At 39.3% G+C, this 23,015-nt stretch overlaps 1 protein-coding gene across 1 annotated transcript in view; it reads right to left on the bottom strand.

The window, feature by feature from the left end:
* Positions 1 to 23,015, bottom strand: part of LRRC69 (leucine rich repeat containing 69) — an 84,685-nt gene that overhangs the window by 33,942 nt on the left and 27,728 nt on the right. The window contains exons 2-5 of the mRNA XM_010862016.1: positions 16,841 to 16,967; positions 12,101 to 12,173; positions 8,827 to 9,022; positions 5,904 to 5,975 (exon numbers count right to left, since the gene is read on the bottom strand). Of these exons, the coding sequence (XP_010860318.1) occupies positions 5,904 to 5,975; positions 8,827 to 9,022; positions 12,101 to 12,173; positions 16,841 to 16,967 (468 nt within the window). The remainder of the gene's footprint in view (positions 1 to 5,903; positions 5,976 to 8,826; positions 9,023 to 12,100; positions 12,174 to 16,840; positions 16,968 to 23,015) is intronic.

Here is a 23,015-nt window from a genome sequence, read left to right on the forward strand (position 1 = left end):
GAGAAACCTCCCTTTAAATTTGTATAGAGAAGGAAAAAATATTGCTAGTTTGTTTCCTCCTGCCGCTTAAGAGAGATAAAAATGTCTGACACTTGCAGGCTATTTCCTCTATTTGGAGACCCCTGGCTTTCCTGCCTGTTACCCTCTCAGTGTGCACTAAGACCCAGGGGAAGGGAGTCGTGACCCTACAGAAGACTGAACCAGACCTGCTTGCCAGCATTGGAGGGTCTCCTGTGGAGGTGTGGGTCAGCAGGGGCTCACTGTGGGGGTGAGGGCACTGGCGGTAGCAGGCCTAGAAGGGGCCCCTTGGCATAAATCCTCTTGGAGGTCACCATTAACCCTACCAGAGAGCCAGCAGACCCCAGGGCCGGGTTGTCTCTAACAGAGGCAAACAACTAACAGAGAGTGAGTGCAACCACACCCATCAGTGGAGAATTGGATTAAAGTTTTACTCAGCAGGCTCTGCCCACCAGAGCAAGACTCCGTTTTTCCCACCACCAGTCCCTTCCATCAGGAAGCTTATACAAGTCTCTTAGCTTCATCCACCAGAAGGCAGACAGAGAAGCAAGAACCACAATCCCTCAGCAGCGAGAACCAAAAACACATTACAGAAAGTTAACCAGGATGAAAAAGTGGAGGGTTTTGTCCCAGATGAAAGGACAAGATAAAACCCCAGAAAACGAATGAAGTGGAGATAGGCAACCTTCTAGAAAAATAATTCAGAAAAATGACAGCGAAGATGATCCAGAATCTCAGAAAAAGAATGGAGGCAAAGATTGAGAAGATACAAGAAATGTCCTCCAAAGACCTAGAACTAAAGAACAAACAAACACAGATGAAGAATACACGAGAAGGAATCAATAGCAGAATAAGTGATGCAGAAGAACAGATACGTACCTGGAGGATAGAATGGTGGAAATCACTGCCACAGAACAGAATATAGAAAGAAGAATGAAAAAAATGAAGACTGCCTCAGAGAACTCTGGGACAACATTATAAATACCAATGTTCACATTATAGGGATCCCAAAAGAGAGAGAAAGGACTTGAGAAAATATTTGAAGAAATAATAGCTGAAAACTTTCCTAACATGGTAAAATAGTCAACCAAGTCCAGGAAGCACAGAAAGTCCCAGGCAAGATAAACCCAAGGAGGAATGCACCAAGACACATAGTAATCAAAATGATGAAAATTAAAGACAAAGATAAAATATAAAAAACAAGGACAAAAGGACAAATAACATACAAATGAACTCCCATAAGATTATCAGTTGATTTTTCAACAGAAGCTCTAGAAGCCAAAAGGGAATGGTATGATATATTTAAAGTGATGAAAAGGAAGAACTTACTACCAAGAATACTCTACCCAGCAAGACTCTCAATTCAGATTTGATGGAGAAATCGAAAGCTTTCCAGACAAGCAAAAGTTAAGAGAATTCAGCACCACCAAAAACAGCTTTGTAACAAATACTAAAGGAACTTCTCGAGGCACAAAACACAAAAGAAGGAAAAGACCTACACAAAATAAACCCAAAACAATTAAGAAAATGGTAATAGGACCATACTGTTGTTCAGTCGCTAAGTCGTGTCTGACTCTTTGTGACCCCACGGACTGCAGGATGCCAAGCTTCCCTATCCTTCACCATCTCCCAGAGTTTGTTTGAACTCATGTTCATTGACTCAGTGATACCATCCTACTATATTATCCTTTGTCACCCTCTTCTCTGTCTCTCCCAGCATCAGGGTTGTTTCCAACATGTTGGCTCTTTACATCAGGTGGCCAAAGTATTGGAGCTTCAGCTTTAGCATCAGTCCCTCCAATGAATATTCAGGGCTGACTTCCTTTAGGATTGACTGGTTTGATCTCCTTGCTGTCCATGCAACTCTCAAGAGTCTTCTCCAGCACCACCATTTAAAAGCATCAATTCTTCAGAACTCAGCCTTCTTTATGATCCAACTCTCAAATCCATACATGACTACTGGAAAAACCATAGCTTTGACTATACAGACCTTTGTTGGCAAAATGATGTCTCTGCTTTTTAATATGCTATCTAGGTTTATCATAGTTTTTCTTCCAAGGAACAAGTGTCTTTTAATTTCATGGCTGCAGTCATTGTCCACAGTGATACTGGAGCCCAAGAAAATAGCCTGTCTCTGTTTCTATTTTTCCCCATCTATTTGCCATGAAGTGATGGGAATGGATACCATGGTCTTCGTAAATGTTGTCTTTAGCCAGCTTTTTCACTCTCCTCTTTCACCCTCATCAAGAGGCTCTTTAGTTCCTCTTCACTTTCAGCCATAAGGGTCGTGTCATATGCATATCTGAGGTTAATGATATTTCCCCCGGCAATCTTGATTCCAGCCTGAGCTTCATCCAGCTCAGAATTTGACATGATGTACTCTGCATATAGTTAAAATAAACAGGGTGACAATACACAGCCTGGACATACTCCTTTCTCAATTTTGAACCAGTCCTTTGTTCCATGTCCTGTTCTAACTGTTGCTTCTTGACCTGCACACAGGTTTCACAGGAGGCCTGTAAAGTGGTCTGGTATTCCCATATCTTTAAAAATTTTTCCACTGTTTACTGTGATCCACACAAAGGCTTTATTATAATCAACGAAGCAGAGGCAGATGTTTTTCTGGAACTCTCTTGCTTTTTCTATGATCCAACAGATATTGGCGACTTGATCTCAGGTTCCTCTGCCTTTTCTAAATCCAGCTAGTACATCTGGAAGTTTTTGGTTCACGTACTGTTGAAGCCTAGGTTGAAGGATTTTAAGCATTACTTTGCTAGCTGTGAAATGAGCTCAGTTGTATGGTAGTCTGAACATTCTTTGGCATTATCCTTCTTTGCGATTGGAAAGAAAACTAAACTTTTCCAGTCCTATGGCCACTGCTGAGTTTTTAAACTAGCTGGAATACTGAGTGCAGCACTTTAATCCCATCTTTTAAGATGTGAAATAGCTCCACTGGAATTCCATCACCTCTGCTAGTTTTGTTCATAGTAATGCTTTCTAAGGCCCACTGGACTTCACACTCCAGGATGTCTGGCTCTAGGTGAGTGACTACACCATCATGGTTATCTGGTCATTAAGATCTTTTTTACAGTTGTTTTGTGTATTCTTGCCACCTCTTTTTAATCTCTTCTGCTTCTATTAGGCCCATGCCGTTTCTGTCTTTTATTGTGCCCATTTTTGTATGAAATCTTCCCTTGATATCTCTAATTTTCTGCAGAGACTTCTAGTCTTTCCCATTCTATTGTTTTCCTCTGTTTCTTTGCATTAGTCACTCAAGGTTTTCTCATCTCACCTTGCTATTCTTTGTAACTCTGCATTCAGTTGAGTGTATCTTTCCCTTTCTCCATTGCCTTTCACTTCTTTTCTCAGCTCTCTGTAATGCCTCCTCAGACAAACATTTTGCCTTCTTGCATTTCTTTTTCTTGGGGATGGTTTCAATCATCGCATCCTGTACAATGCTATAAACCGCCGTCCATAGTTCTTCAAACATTCTATCAGGCTGAATCTACGTCACTTTCTCTGAATAACCATAAGGGACTTGACTTAGGTCATACCTGAATGGCCTAGGGTTGGTTCATCCTCTGTGTTCATCATTTACCACAATAATGGCCTTATCTATCAAATGTGGAAAACTCTATTCATTTGGACTAGGTGGACCAAACCTCAGATGAATTCACAGAATATTTTACTTCAATGCACCCAGAAAATTCTGAAATAGGTGCTCCAAATGCAACACTAAGTCATATTCTTTCACAATTACCCTACATTAATGGGCTGGTGTTTTATTAAAACAGCAAAATTGTAACTACAGTATCACTATAGAAGGAACTTTGAATTCATGGTATTACTAAGTCAAATACTGAATATAGTTAAAGAAAATTATTTTTATTTATATGTTTAACAAATATTTATTCAATTCAAGGGCTTCCCAGGTAGTCTAGTGGTCCACCTGTCAATGCAGGAGATAATAAGAGACACGGGTTCAATCCCTTGGTCAGAAAGATCCCATGGAGAAGGGCATGGCAACCCACTCCAGTATTCTTGCCTGGAGACTCGCCACGGACAGAGGAGCCTGGCAGGCTATAGTCCAAGGGGTCACAAAGAGTCAGACATGACAGAAGTGACTTAGCACACATGCATTTGATTGAAATTCAAGACTCTGCTGGTATAAAGGTAAAAAAGAGTACTCTTTTCCTTTGGAAGATTACAGTCTATTGAGAAGACCAACTTGAAAAGTATTGTTCTATTTTGTGGTATATATGAACCACAGAGGTGCCAGAGAAGACATGGGCGGCTTTGGCAACCAAGGCAGGTGACACAGGGCAGAAGAAGAGTCATACTGAGACATGGATAATATCGTGTAGCAGGACAAATAAAATCCTGTAGGATTTGCAGGGTCAGTATTAACATCCAGTGCTTATTAAACATTCAAAACTGCATGTTTTTGGAAAACGGTTTGGTAATTCCTAAAAAAAAATTAAAATATGGAATATGACTCTGAAATTCCACTGCGGGGTATATGCCCAAAAGAAGTGAAAGCAGGGACTTGAGCAGACATTTGTACGTCCATGTTCACAGCAGCATTATTCTCAATAGCCAAAAAGAGCAAGCAATCCAACTGTCCGTGGGCAGATGAATGAAAATACAAAATATATATACATTTAATGCATATACATTACATACAAGGGAGTATTATTCAGCCATAAAAAAGAAAATCTGACACAAGCTATAACATAGATGGACTGTGGAGACATTATACTAAGTGAAATATGCCAGTCATAAAAGGACAAATATGGTACGATCTTATTTATATGAGATTCCCAGAGTACTCGAATTCTCAGAGACAAAAAGTAGAATGCTGGTTGCCAGGGGTTAGAGGGAGCGAGGAATGGATAGAAAACTTCTGGAGATAGGTGGTGATAATGGTGCTGCACCAACATGAATATATATATATATAGAGAGAGAGAGTGACTTACAACTATACACTTAAAAATGGTTAAAATGATAAGCTTTGTTAAATATCACTCAGAGGGTAAAAAGGATGATAATCTCAATTTTGTATTGATTAATCAGAAAAAGTGATGGATCAACAACTATTTATTGAATACCTCCTGGATCGTTGGGCTTCTAATTACCTTGAAGTGGAAACACATTCACTCCAACATGAAAAACTATAGCTTCTTTCTGAAAAGTTACAAGTTGCTAATACCAGTTACTTAAAGCAAAGTCAAAATTCATCTCCAAGTGAAAAAAAGTGCATTCCTCATTGTCCGTGGCTTAAAAGCAACTAATAAATATCTCCTTTGGACGAACTCAGTTCAGTCGCTCAGTTGTGTCTGACTCTTTGTGACCCCATGGACTGTAGCACACCAGGCTTCCCCATCACCAGCTCTCAGCATCAGGGTCTTTTCTAATGAATCAGTTCTTCACATCAGGTGGCCAAAGTATTGGAGCTTCAGCTTCAGCATCAGTCCTTCCAATGAATATTCAGGACTGATTCCTTTAGGATTGACTGGTTTGATCTCCTTGCAGTCTAAGGGACTCTCTAACACCACAGATCAAAAGGAATAAGAGAACAAGTTCCAAAGTTCTAGAACAAAGCAAATCTTTCCGTTATTTGTATTAATTCAAGGTTCCAATTACCGTAGGTTTTACTGGCTGCCTATTTTTTCACAGGGAATTTCCTCTGGCTCAGACGGTAAAGAATCTACCTGCAATGTGGAAGACCCAGGTTCAGTTCCTGGAGAAGGGAGACAGAGGAGCCTTTCAGGCTACAGTCCATGGGGTTGCAAAGGGTCAGACACGACTGAGTGACCGACGCTGTTTTTTCTATTCCCAATAAACAAAATTATTTTTCAATTATAATACAAGTTGACTCTACTTACTCCTGGTGGAAACATCTGAATAACATTTCCAGCTACATCTAGAATTCTCAGGTTGAAAAGATTACAAAGTCCCTGTGTCAGGAAACAAAAGAGAGAAAGAGAGCTTTAACAAATCTAATATGTAGCATCATAAACATCTCTTGTAAGTTTAAACTCGATGAGGCTAATCACCTTTCCTAATTACCTGATCAGTACTCTCCCCAAGGAAATCACAACAAATGAAGCACCAGATTCTCTGAATTCTCCATTTCCTCTGACCACTCCAGGGCAACATAACATGGTGGCCAAGAACTAGACTATCTGTAGTAAATATCTGTAGGTTCAAATTCACCTCTGACACTTACTATACATCTATGGGCAAATTTCTTAATCTTTGTACTTTAGCTTAGGAGATCCAACCAGTCACTCCTAAAGGAAATCAGTCCTGAGTGTTCTTTGGAAGGACTGATGCTGAAGCTGAAACTCCAATACTTTGACCACCTGATGCGAAGAGCTGACTCATTTGAAAAGTCCCTGATGCTGGGAAAGATTGAAGGTAGGAGGAGAAGGGGACCACAGAGGATGAGATGGTTGGATGGCATCACCGACTCAATGGACATGAGTTTGAGTAAACTCCAGGAGTTGGTGATGGACAGGGAGGCCTGGCGCACTGCAGTCCATGTGGTCACAAGGAGTCGGACACGACTGAGCAACTGAACTGAACTGAACAGACCTTCAATATGGACACTGAATGCATTAAACAAATTACTAATCAGAAAGTGCTTACTAAAGGGTTTAATAGATACTGAGCATTTAGTAGACATTTCTATCATTAAAACAGAAAGAATCTTTGGGAGACAAAAAACAGACATAATTCCACTGGCACTTACTTCACAACTACTTCCTGTGTAGCACTGAGCTGACACAACCCTTTCCTTATAAAGGAAATCCATTAGTCCAGCCACATGCCCAACAGGACTGGATAGGCATATACATTCAGACACATGTGTGCAGACATACACATGATTTACAACAGACCAGAAAATGATTCACAATACATTCATTATCAAAACAAACGACTATTTTCTGCAATGCCTTATCATTTATAATACAGACCAAAAAGAACAATGATAGACTGAATCATATTAAATGTACAAGGATATAAATGATTATAGGCATTCTTTGCATGATAATTCAGGACAGGATTTACTAGCATTCAAGTTTTTTTAAAGTTTAAAAGCTTCAGGGTTTATAAATTTGTAGTAAGACTATTGATTTGAAATATGGACTTTTACTTTAGACAGGCATGGATCTAAGATCCTTCCTGGACCTTCCTGACCTTGAGTCACATAACCACCCTGATCTTTACTCTAAAATGAGTTTAATAAGAGATATATGATAAAGTTGTTATAAACACAAAATAACATAATGCTTCATGATGATCCTGTTGCTGCTGCTGTTGTTTTCCTTCAAATAAGACAGACATGCTTTTAACAGGTTTATTCTATAATTTCAAGATATTTTACTTGTTTATACTAAGTAGGATTTTAAGGAATATATGAATAAATTTTTGAAATATAATTATTTACAGCCTATACCTTGGTATATTTTTACATATCATATTACAGTGTGCACAGAATTTTTAAAAGAAACATCTACTTTAGAGAAAAGCGAAATAGTAGGAATTAATCTATTTTTATCCCTCAGTTTACTGCATGCCATGCCTTTCCTCCTATCAAATTAATTCTAATTTGCCTAATAAGGAAGGTAAATCTGTTGACAGGTTCCTAACAAGAAACAGTACTCTCAAACTGGAAAAATTGAGGGGGGGTTTAATAAAGTCACTGTTTATAAAAGTTTGACAGGCTTTAGGGAAACCAAAAGGTTCCCTAAGCCAAGAAAAGTAGTTCCCTAAACCTACAAAGTTCCCAAAAGCTAGCAACAGCAGACAGTTCTTTAACACCACAGGTCTAAAGAGCCAAGGGAATGTAAGAATGTTCACATGACGATGTTCTGATGATCACAGGACATTGCTATGACCCTCCAGAGAGGCATGAGGGCAGCTCACAGCAACCTTCTAGAGACAGCACCACGGGAAAACCATCTGGTACTCAGTCTCCAGGGCTTCCCAGGGGGTTCAGTGGCAAAGAAGCTGCCTGCCTACGCAGGAGATGAGGGTTTGGTCCCTGGGTTAGGAAGATCCCTTGTGGAGGAAATAGCAACCCACTCCAGTACCCTTGCCTGGAAAATCCCATGGATGGAGGAGCCTGGCAGGCTACAGTCCACAGGGTCACAAGGAGTCGGACATGACTGAGCAAGTGCGCATGCACGCACTCAATCTTCTCCTGCCCTTTCACCTCCTGACACTGCCTCTCACTGGACATATCCTAGAGGAAATCAGAGGACAAAGGAGCTCACTGACGCTCATACAAGTCAGTCTCCCAGACACAGAAGAGAAAAGCAGGTTGGAAAAGGATGGACAGTGGATATAAAGGAAAAATTGAAGATATCTAGCATATATTCCAAAATCAAAAAGTACTTATTATTTGTGCTATATACAAAGTTGCCAGATAAAAATACAGGAGACTCACTTAAATTTAAATTTCAGACAAAAAAGATAAGAGTTTTTTAAATGTATAAGTATGTCCCATGCAATATTTGGAGCATACTTATACTAAAAGAATTCTTTGGTAGTCTGAAATTCAAATTAAAGCATTTTGTATTTTTATTTACAAAGTCTAGCATACCTAGCTTTGTAAAAAAGAAAAATCCAAGTTATAATCTTTTTTTGTCATAATGATTTGGGAACTTATTATATATAATCAGAGGGAAAGCAAATGATGGCTTGTATTCAGACACCCTAATCTAGTCTATAACTGCTCTCTATCATGGTGTAATGAGTTCTTCACCAACAAAAGAAAATTTGGTTCCATCTTTTGCTTACCTCTGGCAAAGATTTAATGTTGTTCCTGGACAGAAGAAGCTTCCGGAGCTTCTTCAAGAACTTAATTTCTTTGGGTATGCATACAAGCTGATTGTAGTTAAGTTGAAGTTCAGAAAGATTCTCAAGGAAACAAACTTCTCTAGGAATGCTGGCTAGCTGGTTATGATTTACACTCAAACATCTAAGATTTTTTAATCTAAAAAATAAACAAAATATATGAATGAAATTCACAAGAATAAGGAAGTCCATTGTACATTTATGTACATATATCATTTATCAGAGCCACGTATCAATTCATATTTTTTGTAGCTCATCTGAGCTTTTCTCCAGTCAAGTGTTCACAACTACAATGAATCATTACAGGATAAAAAAAAACCTTTGCTGTAATTTAACTTTTAAAGATATTTTATGATCAGATGGTTCATGTTTAAAGTATTTTATATAATCACAACCTAGATTTAAGAGAAAGAAAATTCTGTCTTCAGTCTTTGTACATATACTTTATTAATAGTTATACTGAAGAGGACTTCCCTGGTGGCTCAGATGATAAAGCGTCTCTTTACAATGTGGGAGATCTGGGTTTGATCGCTGGGTTGGGAAGGTCCCCTGGAGAAGGAAATGGCAATCCACTCCAGTACTATTGCCTGGAAAAATCCCATGGACAGAGGAGCCTGGTAGGCTATAGTCCATGGGGTCGCAAAGAGTCGGACACCACTGAGCAACTTCACTTTCCTTTCCTTATATTGAAGAGGAAGCCAGAGGCCAAATGCCATATACACACATATGGATATAGATACAGATAGGGATAGATTTAGATAAAAATCATATATTCTGTACCATTTAGATGCTGTGAAATACGCAAAGACAGGTTGACCACAAATTCTACCCTTATATATATCATTGTTTAGAAGGAGATCTCAGAGACACAGAACAAGGAGAGCAGATACCAACAGTGAGAAAAGGATTAACGTTTGAGCCTGTAATTGCAGATACAGTACCTGAGGTTCACAAGCACTTTAGAAGAGCCAACATTTTGAACTTGGCCTGAAAAAATTAGGGCAACAAGGAGGCATAGTAAATCTGCCTTGAGTAATATTTTCCTTGAGAAAATATTAAGTGTATTTTGAATAAAGAAGCCAGAAGAAATAAGCATTGAAAGTGAAAAGTGAAGTCACTCAGTCATGTCTGACTCTTTGCAACCCTGTGGACTGTAGCCTGCACCAGGCTTCTCTGTCCATGGAATTCTCCAGGCAAGAATACTGGAGTGGGTTGCCATTGCCTTCTCCAGGGGATCTTCCCGACCCAGCGATCGAACCTGGGTCTCCCACATTGCAGGCAGACGCTTTATTCTCTGAGCCACCAGGGAAGCTAAAATAAGCATTACTGAGCACCAATTATGTACTTGTGCGTTAAATTTAATCAACAGCAGAACCTTAAGGTTAGAATTATTACATTTAATCCAGAAATAAGAAAAATAAAGGATCAGAAGCAGTGAATAACTTGTCTAACTTAACTATCAGAAAACAGTGTCAAGATTCAAATGTCTTCTTGCAAAGCTAAGAATGAGGATTTATAATGCTCTAAAGGTGTTAAAGTAATAACAGAATGAGGTGCCATTTCTAGGCAGTTATAAATGGGGCCTGGAGCTTAGGATAATAGTTGGTGCGAGTGAAAGAAATATGGAAAGACTCTATGATCTCGATTGTGGAAGCCATATGAATAAACGAGACTGACAGAAAGAACAACAACAAAGGGTAGAAAGAGACAGAGAGGAAGCCACTGGAAAGATTCTCGAGAAATATGAACATCTGATCCCCTCCCAAAAGGCACTCAGAGAAGGCAAGAGCAGAAAAATAGATAAACCAGGTTAAGAAGTAATTTCTAAAGGTATGGGAAAAGAGTATTTCAAAATTTAAAAGATGGGCAAAACTCTAAATATTAAAATAGTAAAGAGAAATAGTGCAAAAAAAATCCAAACCTACTAGAACTAAAAGCAGGATCACAGACTACAAAGTCTCTATTTTAAATTTATTTTATGTGTATATTGTAGCCACAAACAACTGGAAAATAATATTTTCAAAATTCCATTTACAATAACATCAAAAAACACATAAAATAGTTAAGAATACATTTAATGAAAGACAATACTGTACTCTGTTCTCCAAAAAGAGCTAAGCTTACTGAATCATGAACTCATAATATGTTATAGTTGCAAGAATTTTGAAGTTCATCTCAAAATTCTTCCTTTAGAGATGAGAAAACCAAGATCCAAGACAGTTAAAATACTTGGCCAGCGTCATAAGGCTAGTTGCACAAAGTTACGACCTGAACCTAATTCACCAGATCTTCCAAAGTGTCATTTTTTTCATTACATCACCAACATATAAATCAATTGATAAACTCAATGAGTGAAAAAGCAAGAAGACAACTACTGGCATTTTATTACTATCAATATTCCTTTTCTTCAGAAATGAGATAGCTTCAAATATTTTTCTAGGTGCTTTTATTTAACACATTACTTTTTCTGTAAAAATCTATCTTGGAAAAATACATTGGGTAGAGGTACAGGCAAGTAAATTGGAATAAACTTTAGGTAAGGCAGAAGGCCTTTTGTTGAGAACCATTCATAGTTTTGGATCCTTCCTTCAAAAATCTGGATGTTTTTCTGTTGTAATACATCTGTTTCTGTTCAAGAGGCAATAAGGAGTCTCCAAAGTAACCCTAAAGGTTTCTCTCTCCAACAGTCAGAAGAAAAGCCCAAGAGGGTGTTCTGCCAACAGAAGGACAAGACCCTCAGTTGGCTCCAGAAAGCCCCTGTAACAGCAGCTCCTCCGTGCAAATGTGAGTGATAATAAAATGTGGGTTTGTTTGTTTTTTTTGAAAATGACATACTGATTTTAAAGCCATTATTTTCACATTACCTATTCCATCAAGCTGAAAATGTTTTACTGTAAAGTCCCCAGTTCTATAGCAGAGCAAGCTCCAAGAACCCCAGTTAGGAAATCAGTAACAATCAACTTTAGAACTGTTTCAAACCCTCACTTTTATACTTAAGACTACCAAATCATGTGGTTTCTCATTTCTCTGAAGTGTTTAAAGAACCATCTGCTTAAACTTAGTGGCTTGCCTCAGTCTTTCAATTGCTCTTTGCTATGTATAAATCTCACAAGGACTTGAGTCTAGGCATACAGTGTTCTAATAACCAGGGTGGGGGGACACAGCAGCTGAAGGGGGAGAGGGAAAAAGTAACCATCTCTCATTATAACAAAATTACCTGCTAATTTCCTGAGGAATCCATGTAAGCTGATTGTTGTTCAGATTAAGCAGGATCAAACTTTGTAAACCATCTGTTAGAAAATAATTTCAATCATTTTAGCTATCTGTTAGAAAATAATGTTTAGTCACTTTCCCATACACCTTTGTTCTCCTTATTTTCTTGCGTTGGCCAAGGTTCTTTGGGTGCTGGTAACTGATACCCTCTTAAATTAGTTTAAGCAAAAAGGTACACCTTACCACAAAGTTACAAAGCTAAATCGTGGCCCCTGAGGACACAGGAGTACCGCCAAACTCACCACAAACTTGAAGCAGAAACTCAAAGGCACCGGTACCCCGGGCTGTTTTAGTTCTGTTTTTTAGACTTGCAAGAGGAGCCCCATAAATGTTTGCAAAGCGCCATGAATGAAGTCCAAAGGGTCTTCTTGATCCGCAGAACTCATTCACCCATTCACCCAACAGAAAACCCGCCAAAGGCTCCGCGACCCGCAGGCACCTTCCGCCCGGGGTCTGCAGTCTCTTGGGGACCCGGCAGGCCAAACTCCGTATCGAAGAGAGCGAAGTAGACGCAGAGCGTGCTCCACTCCGTGCAAGCCCAGAGCCAGGGTCTCCCTGGGGCGGAAGGAGCAGATGTGCACTGGCCCTTTAAACAGTTAGTTTCTGATCTTCCCCGGAGACTGGAAGGACCCGGGAAATTCTGTGCGGTGTTTCATGGAGAACAGGCCTTCTTCGGTCACCAGCGTCTGCGCAGGGCCCAAGACGAAGTCGAGTACTAAGGTCTCTCCCCACTCTCCGTGCCGGGTACTGTGATGGCTCCCCTCTGGCACCCCTCCTGCGTGCAGGGCCCCGGGCTTGCCCACATTACTCGTGGACACCGTCGCGCTGATGCTTCCCAGCCCCTTGAGGAGGTCGATCTCCCACTACTAGTGCCTTGAAGTAGGTGATTCCAGACTGGTATACCCCGCTTCTAGGTACCTCTTCGTCTCCCCAGCAGTCCCCTGGTTGGACTTGGCCTCAGACCTCCCAGTCCGTTGTGCGGAGAAAGTCCGTTGCTGCCTGGGCCTGCCCCGCCCTATCCTGTTTCCAACATGCTGGGCCCTGCGGTGTGGCGAGTCACGTTAATAGAAATATGTGTATAAACAAACATAATATGTAATTTTACATGTGTGTCTATATATCTATCACAGTCCCGTGGAGGCATCCATCCTCCACCAGTGGAAAAATCCACCTATAACTTCTAGTGGGCGCTCCCATCTGTTCTTCCTCTGCACCCCAGGATTTAACCAACCAGGGAACCTGCAGTAGGGCAGTATTTACCACTGAAAAAATACCCTGGTATAAGTGGACCCACAGTTCAAGCCTGTGTCGTTCAAGGGCCAACTGTATGTGTTGGGTACAAATATATACACAGTCCTTTGACTTCTCTTGGTAGTCACAGAGGGTCTCCTCGGCTTCTGATGCTCCCTCAGAATCACTGAACTGGGTTGTGACAGTCAAGGAGACCCCCACACTAGCTCCAGGCTAACAGTCTGTCTCTCTCCAGGAGATTCTCCAAGTCTGGACAATTATACTCTCTGGGAATCTCTGCAGAACATAGAGTTTCATTTTTTGTTATAGCTTCTCTAAGCTTCATATTTATATTCTCTCTCTCCCGCATTCCTTCACTCCTTATTCTTTCACTTTTAAACATATTATCTCTACTTTTCCATGTACCCATATAGCTGTCCCACAACTCCTGCGTTTGAACGGTTATGGAGCAGATGGAGTTCTCAGACTGAAATGCCTGCAGGAACCGAGAAGATTAACGCAAAGCACAGCGCTAGGCCTGCAGGGGTCCGCCTGGCAGGGGGGCACTGGACTGGCAAGCAGTGCCTTCTGCCACGGGGACCCACGTTTCGGCCAGCCCAGCAACCGGTGTCACATGGGAATGTGAGTCCACTGTTGCCTGATCTTTCTTTCTCAGAGAAACAAAAGAGAGCCAGAGATCCAGACTTCTATATGAACTCTCTTAATCTGCAAATTTGGGTTGTTGTTCAGTTGCCAAGTTGTGTCCGACTCTTCACGACCCCATGGAGTGCAGCACACCAGGCTTCCCTGTCCCTCACCATCTCTCTGAGTTTGCCCAAGTTCATGTCCACTGAATCGGTGATGCCCTCCAACCATCTCATCCTCTGTTGCCCTCTTCTCCTTCTGCCTTCAGTCTTTCCTAGCATCAGGGTCTTTTCCAATTAGTTGGCTCTTTGCATCAGGTAGCTAAAGTACTGGAGCTTCAACTTCAGCATCAGTCCTTCCAACGAGTATTCAGTGTTGATTTCCTTTAAGTTTGACGGATTTGATCTCCTTGCTATACAAGGAAGGGACTCTCAAGAGTCTTCTCCAGCACCACAGTTCAAATTCAGTGCTCTGCCTTCCTTATGGTCCAGCTCTCACATGTGTACATGACTACAGGAAAGACTATAGTCCTGACTATATGGACCTTTCTTGGCAAAATGACGTCTTTGCTTTTTAACACACTGTCTAGGTTTGTCATAGCTTTCCTGGCAAAAAGCAACTGTCTTCTAATTTCCAGGCTGCAGTCACCAGCTGCAGTGATTCTGGAGCCCAAGAAGAGGAAATCTGTCAACTCTTCCACCTTTTTCCCATCTATTTGCCGTGAAATGATGGGACCAAATGCCATGATCTTCATTTTTTTAATATTGAGTTTTAAGCTGGCTTTGACCCTAATTCAAATTTAAGAGAGGCGGACAAAACAGAACCAACCTATTTGTAAACCAGATTCATCCCACAGGTCACCAGTTTGCAACTTTTCTCTTAGTTCATGTGGTTAGCTCAGACCAGAAAAACTGTTTTAGATTCTGTCATAAACCCCAAGAAAGAGAATGTGACTGACTCAGCTTGGGACACGTCTTACCCTGGTCCAGTCTACTCTGATGGGGTAGGGAGAGGGGCAAGAACAGCACCATGCGATACATGTTGGACACCAAACTGCTTCTGCCTTTGGATAATCAAGACCTGGCATAGAACATAATTTATGTCACTCACATGAGATTTTCAAAGTTCGACAGCCCCAGATCAAGAAAAAGAGAAACTACAGACCTTCAGGGGTAGGGTACTGTATACAGATTACATATATTTTTTAAACCTCAAATTTAAGAGCAACATGAGAAAAAATTTCTTTACAGAAGCCTAAAGTAGCATGAACCAGGTTGCTTAATATCATTTATATACATCAGATTTTACCTGTTTGCCCCTCAGTGTAGATCATAAATATTACTATGTACTTTTTTGCATGCTCTTAATTTTTTCTTATTTATAAACTGTTTTCTTTGCAAGTAAATTATAATTGAACCCTGTATCTATAAGTTTGTATATATAATGTACATACCATTAATAAGTTTATTACAGTTCTTATTTTGTGGAAAAATATTTCTCCAAGACACATGATCTAATATTTTAAAATACTTTAAAGAGGTAGTACTAGAATCTACTTGTGTTTTTGTTATATATCCACAACTGAGACCCCATGAAATTATACCTTTAATAAATGCTGCTCAGTGATAATGATGACAATATACAGTACCCATGCCTCAGAAGTTCACAGGACATCTTAAATTCTATTCTATAGTTCTGATTTTACTCTTGGGGACACATGAAGTAGTGAAGTGCCTTACATGAGTTAATGAAGCTATAAAGATTATCTGGATCTCTTTGTCATGTGTTCTATCCTTAAGCATATTCTACCTATATTAAATAGGAAAAATGTCAAATTAAATGGAGAAATTATTAGCTTAAGGGAAACACGAAGAAGAAATGCCATTTATTTAACCTCATATCTTTTCTTTAAAATTCTCCCCAGGTTAAGTTAAGCTTCACATCTTTTTTTTTTTTTTTAATTGGAGGCTAATTACTTTACAATATTGTAGTGGTTTTTGCCAAACATTGACATGAATCAGTCATGGCTGTATATGTGTCCCCCATCCTGAAGCCCCCTCCCATCTCCCTCCCCATCCCATCCCTCAGGGTCATCCCAGTGCACCAGCCCTGAGCACCCTGTCTCATGCCTTGAACCTGGACTGGCGATCTATTTCACATATGATAATATACATGTTTCAATGCTATTCTCTCAAATCATTCCACCCTCGCCTTCTCCCACAGAATCCAAAAGTCTGTTCTTTACATCTGTGTCTCTTTTGCTGTCTTGCATATAAGGTCATCATTACCATCTTTCTAAATTCCATATATATGCGCTAATATACTATATTGGTGTTTTTCTTTCTGACTTACTTCACTCTGTACAATAGACTCCAGTTTCATCCACCTCTTTAGAACTGATTCAAATGCAGCTTCACATCTTAAACAAAGATAGTGACTTAGTAGTTAAGATGGTGCAAAAAGTATAAAGAACAAGAACTGTGGAGATGTTTCTTGATTTGATTTTCAACTAGTTTTCTCTCCAGTCCAGAAAAAGGGTGCTCAGATTTGACAGTCTATGTGTACCCTGATTCTGAAAAGGGTAAAATTTGCTAACATTAATTTAACACTTACTTATTTTCTTAGATTTACATGTAAAGAAATATATAATCCAGTAGTTTAAAAAAGTTGTTCCCCAAATTCTCTATTTCAAGTGTAAATATCTCAAACCAAAAAAGACTAAAATTCCTTTTTCACTTTAGTTCCAAATTGTTCAATATAAGGAAATTAACTTTGACACTATAAACGTGCTTTTATTTGACTAACTTACCACATACTCCAGATGCAAATCTATGTATCTTATTTCTAAATAAATGGAGCTTCTTCAGGGATGTAAGGTATTTCATCTCTTCTGGAACTTCTTCTAAAAGGTTGTTTCCCAGATTTAGTGCTGTCAACTGCAAACATATAGAGATTAATAAACTCATAATAAACTCGTTGCTGCTGCTGCTGCTGCTAAGTTGCTTCAGTCGTGTCCGACTCTGTGTGACCCCATAGACGGCAGCCCACCAGGCTCCCCCGTCCCTGGGATTCTCCAGGCAAGAACACTGGAGTGGGTTGCCATTTCCTTCTCCAATGCATGAAAGTGAAAAGTGAAAGTGAAGTCGCTCAGTCGTGTCCGACTCTTAGCGACCCCATGGACTGCAGCCCACCAGGCTCCTCCATCCATGGGATTTTCCAGGCAAGAGTACTGCTTTCTCTGAATAAACTCGTTATCTACCTTCAAATGAGAAAAAAATAATTAAGCCACTTTTCTGAGATCCATATAACCTAAAAAAAAATCATCATAACCTTAATTATTTCACATTACCTAAAATTATCTTTATAAATAATATTCATTTGAGTTTCATGTTCACTTTAAGCACAAGTTCTCAATTAAAGTACATAATTTCATTAAAATTTTATTACAAACCTCTTCAAGGGTATTTAAAAACACAGTCAGTTAATGATCCATTCATAACTCACTTGAGCAACTCAAGAGTATCCTAACACTGTGACTCATAGACTGAGAATCATTTAAAACTCAGCAAAGGGGCTAATTTCCTGAAATCAGAAATTAGCCAAAGATCTGAGGTCCTTCTCTCATATTAACCGCAAATGAACTTTTTCACTTAGGCCAGTAAGACATGGGTTGGGGTAGAGCAGGAAGGTAGCCATTAACACCACTGTGATCACAAAGTTCATACCAGAAACTATTAACATGATGGGTAGGGTAGGGAAGATCTGCTCCACATGTACCTACTAACATCAGATTGGTCAGACACAGGAGGGACCATACATAAAGAAGTTAGAAAGATCCTCTAATCCAATAAATCCGTGACACACGATTATTCCCTAAAGACGGTATTCTTCACTGATTTGAAATCTAATTGTATCTTTCAAGATTTGGAATCTTTTCTTTTACTCCTAAACATAGCTTACCATCAGAGAAGGCAATGGCACCCCACTCCAGTGCTCTTGCCTGGAAAATCCCATGGATGGAGGAGCCTTGTGGGCTGCAGTCCAGGGGGTCGCTAAGAGTCGGACACGACTGAGCGACTTCTTTCATTTTTCACTTTCCTGCACTGGAGAAGGACATGGCAACCCACTCCAGTGTTCCTGCCTGGAGAATCCCAGGGATGGGGGAGCCTGGTGGGCTGCTGTCTATGGGGTTGCAGAGTCGGACACGACTGAAGCGACTTAGCAGTAGCAGCAGCACAGCTTACTGTTCAGATTGCATTACAACTTCCATACTTCAGAATTTTAATATTAAAGGGTAAAAGAAAAGGAATCATGGGAGTTTAACAAATTATTGAGTTTACATTAGACAAGAAAAATAACTAAAAAGAAAATTAAGGCAGTTTGTGGTTTATATTGAAATACCACCTGGTATTTGGTATGGATATATGTTAATTATTTAAATTAATATAAAGTAGACCTAGATATATTTACAATAAAATTCCCTGTCCTTAGAATTCATGGAAAAGATTTTACTTCAGAAATTCATGCTTTCCTCTGAGAATTACCATTATCCTATAAACAAAAAAATAATGCATCCATCCTGGGGTCCTTATTCTTTTGTGAAGCTTAAGTTAAAATATATTCATTTAGCTATGCTACTCAAAGACTTAATCCAGAGTCAGTGACTGTATTAGTTTCCAATTGCAGCTATGACAAATTACCACAAACTTAGTGGCTTAAAACCATACAAATTTATTATCTTACAACTCTGCAGACCAGCTATCAGAATGGGTCTCATTGACCTAAAATCAATGTGTTGTAGGGGTGTGTGTATTTTGGAGACTCTAGGAGGGAATCTGTTTTCTTGCCTTTTCCAGCTTCCAGAGGCTGCCCACATTCCTCGACATCTGATCCCCCTCTTGTCTTCAAAGCCAGCAACAGCTGGTCAAGTCCTTCTCAGATCACATTACTCTGAAGCTCTCTTCTACATTTAAAGACTCTCATAATTACACTGGGTGCACCCAGGTAATCCAGGATAATCTCCTTATATCAAGATCAGCCGACAACTCTAATCTCATTTTCACCCTTCTTTCCCCTTTGACATACAATTTAACATATTTGTAGATTGTGGGGATTAGGATGTGTGTATCTTTGGGGCACCAAAGCAACTAAACCCACACACTACAGCTACTGAGCCAATGCCCCACAACTAGAGAGTTCGTGCGCCACACTGGAGGATCCTGCAACAGAGACTCAGTGCAGCCAAGTAAATAAATACTTAAAAAAGAAAAGCTTTTTCATAAGTCACCTAGTGCAGCAGATAAAATACAAGTGAGCAACTATTATATTTTCTTCATGAACTCGGTAATGAGTGGCTTTTTATTTCGTTAGGCAGTTTTACTTCACTCATAGGCCTATACTCTTAGGTTCTACATTATATACATTATTTACAGCAATTTTAAACTATTTTTAAAAAGAATTTATTGCTGTTCAGAATGATCATATATATGCACATAATACATACATACACTCATTACACACACACAATGGAATTGTATGCAATATATGGATCTCTCATTTTATTCTTTTTCTACAGGTTACACCATCTAGTCAGTATTTTGCAGTAGGCAAAGCACAGGCTTTGGAGACCATCTGCTACGCGATGTACTAGCTCTGGGATCTCAAGAAAGTCACTCAAATTCCTAAGTCGCCCTTTCTATTTTTTAAATGGAGATACTAGCATCTACTTCTCAGGGCTGTCTTAAGGATTAGAGACAATATAATGAAGTACCTGGCAAATAATGGATATTATAAAATGCTAACTATAATCTTTTGGACTTAGGAGAAGACCACGGAACAAGATGTTAGACACACATGGTGCTAGGAGTGCTTCTATGTTGACGCTTCGACTCAGTTTTCAAATTTTGAGCCTGTTTGTTTTCTTAATGATTTCTAACTCATTTTCCCAAAGGTTTCTAAATTCACAGCCACTTTTGAATGACATTTTCAGGAAAGATAAAAATATGTTATTCTGTTGGCCACAGAATAATGACTTTCTATTAAACAGTTAATTTTGCTGGAAACCTCTTTATTGTTTCTACAATGATAATGTGTTCAGAATTTCCATTAAACTATTACTATACCTTGGTTCTCCAATTATTATAATGGATATCTGTGTTTAACACTCCCTCTTGCTTCTCCATGTATCACCTTCACCTGGAAGCTATCTTCCTTTTGAGGTTGCATAGCACTGTGTACTTCCTATGACCAATTATTATCTTCTGCTTTGTATTACAGTGACTCATGTATATATCCTACCTTTACTATAAAGTTGGAAATATTGCAAAAATAGGGCCTGTTTGCAATGCTGTCATTCATCTAGCATTTGAAAACCGTGTCTGGCATATAATAGCTGTTCAACAAGTATTAGTTGAATGCTGCCTTAGATCATTTCTCTAAAAAGCCAGTGGTTAAAACTGTGATTATGGCTCCACATCATTTGTTTTTTTCCAAAATCAAGACTCTATTGAGCTCAGTCAACACCAATCTACCCAGCTGGATTTACTCCTTTCTAATGGGCAGTATGCTTGCTTTATTCTAGCCATCTGCTCATTCTCACTAAACCCTATCTTCAATTCAGGGTAGTGCCTAAAATATGTATCCTAGAACTTGGGCCAGGCAGCTTCTCCTAATATTTAATTATGTTATGTGTATGTTGTTGTTTAGTTACTAAGTCATGTCCGACTCTGCTTGTAGCTATTAATTACCATTAGGAAATTCTATGCTATTTATTATATCTTTCAATTACTTTTTTTATTTTTAAGATGATATCCAAGATTAACTGGGAAAAACAAACCAACTCAAATGTCCATTTTTATCTGGAAGTCTTTCTAAACTAAATCATGACTTGATGACACCATTTTGGAATAAACTATTAAATCATTCACCTGAAACATGTACAAATATGTTTGAGCTGGTATTTGAAACACTAGTCCTTAAATTTCTTAAAGGACAGTGAATATTTCCATTCACTATACCTAAATATTTCCATTCCATATACCTAAATAGTACATGTCAGGTTCTGTAAACTATGTAATAAAAATAATTGAATCAAATTAATAAAAGAAAAATAAGATCTTTACATTTTTTAATTAGTACATGTATGGCCAAGGTATGTGGAAGAGGGCAGCATTAGGTCTCAGTTTGCTAATTCGTTTTTTTTAACGGACAATTTACTTTTTAAAATTTGTATTGGAGTATAGTTGAGTTACAATGTTATGTTAATTTCAGGTATACAGCAAAGTCAATCAGTTATACATTTACATATATGCACTTTGTTTTAAAATTCCTTTCCCATATATCCCAGATGGCTCAGACAGTAAAGAATCTGCCTGCAATGCAGGAGACCCGGGTTCAGTCCTGGTGTCAAGAAGATCCCTTGGAGAAGGGAATGGGAACCACTCCAGTATTCTTGCCTGGAAAATTCCATGGAGAGAAGAGTCTGGTGGGCTGCAGTCCATGGGGTTGCAAAGAGTCAGACACAACTCAGGGACTAATACTTTCACTTTCAACACCTTCCCATATAGGCCATTACAGAGTACTGAATAGAGTTCCCTGTACTATACAGTAGGTTTTTATTAATTATCTATTTTATATATAGTAATGTGTACATGTCAATCCCAATCTCCCAATTTATCTCTCCCTCCCCTTACCCGCTAGGAACCATGTTTGTTTAATGTATGTTAATTCTTATAAATGCCCCCCTCCCCTTTTTTTAGGAATCTGGCACCTCAGTTCAGTACAATTGCCAAATTCATCTTCTGAGTCCAGCTGCTCCTGAAAGAATGTTTATTTGAATAATTTTGTTTATTTCAAAATGATTATTTAATTTTTCAGTAACTTAATATATCAAGTCAGATTTCTCAAAACAATTACAGTTTCACTGGAAATCGTTTCAAGGTCAAGCATGACATCTAATCTCTAGAGGATCCCTGTGACCTCTAAAAACTATCCCCGTAGAGCCCAAAGTTAATCCTATGGGAACTGGCATTTCTTATTCAACAATGTTGGAAAGAATCTCTGGCAGTCTTAGCGCAAGCGTTAACAAGGCATTTTATCATACTGTCCAAAGCTTCTAAAGAAAAGACTAAAGAAGCAAGGATAAGAGTTCCAAATTCCAAAAAAGAGGAATTACAACACAAAACTCATTCCATTAAAATGTAAAACTTTAAATGTTTGGAAGAGCTAAGCATTTGGATGTTTGAGTGGGGATAGGGGCTAAAATTTTATGAATAGCCAACGTTGGTAAGGCACTCTGCACAAGATGAGTCAAGGGAGGCACAGAGACATTATGTACTCAGTCAGCAAAGTGAGAAAAGAGGGTTGGTGCTCTTCTGGAGATCTGACAGCTAGAGAAAGAAGCAGAAGTTCCAGTGGGGGTTCAAGAGGTCTAATGCAGCCGTGGGCTGCATTACAAGCAGAGGCAAAAGGAGGAATCAAAGTAGGGTAGAGAGAAGGAATTCACTAGGTGCCAGGACAGGGTACACAGTATACAGAGGCCCTGTTTTGATAGCAAAGCCAGGCTTGGCAAACAGAAGGCATTGCCTATGCTTGACGGAGGAAGAGCGCATTTCCAGTGAACGAGACAGGACAAAGGACAGGCTTGACGTGGACAAACAGTACAAACAACATCAGGTCCCCAGTGTTCTGCCAGGCTTCGTGAGACCCAGAGTGCCCAAAGGTGAGATAAGGAAAGCTGTTGCAAAGGCTTTCCCCCTGTGTCTCTCTGCATAACTCCCTTCAGATCTCACCTCAGTTGCACTTCACAGGTCTACCATCCCTGATTTCTCCGACTACAGTTCCTCATAACACAATATAATTCTTCTTCATGACACTTTTCACAATTATAAGTTTACATCTATTTGTATATTTGATTACCTTTCCCCGGTAAACCTAAGAGTAGGGACCCACAGATGTTTTCATTCCTTTTCGTATTGTCAGTATCT

Source organism: Bison bison, unplaced genomic scaffold, assembly GCF_000754665.1.
Source record: "Bison bison bison isolate TAMUID 2011002044 unplaced genomic scaffold, Bison_UMD1.0 scf7180017858048, whole genome shotgun sequence".
In the NCBI taxonomy this organism is placed as follows: domain Eukaryota; kingdom Metazoa; phylum Chordata; class Mammalia; order Artiodactyla; family Bovidae; genus Bison; species Bison bison.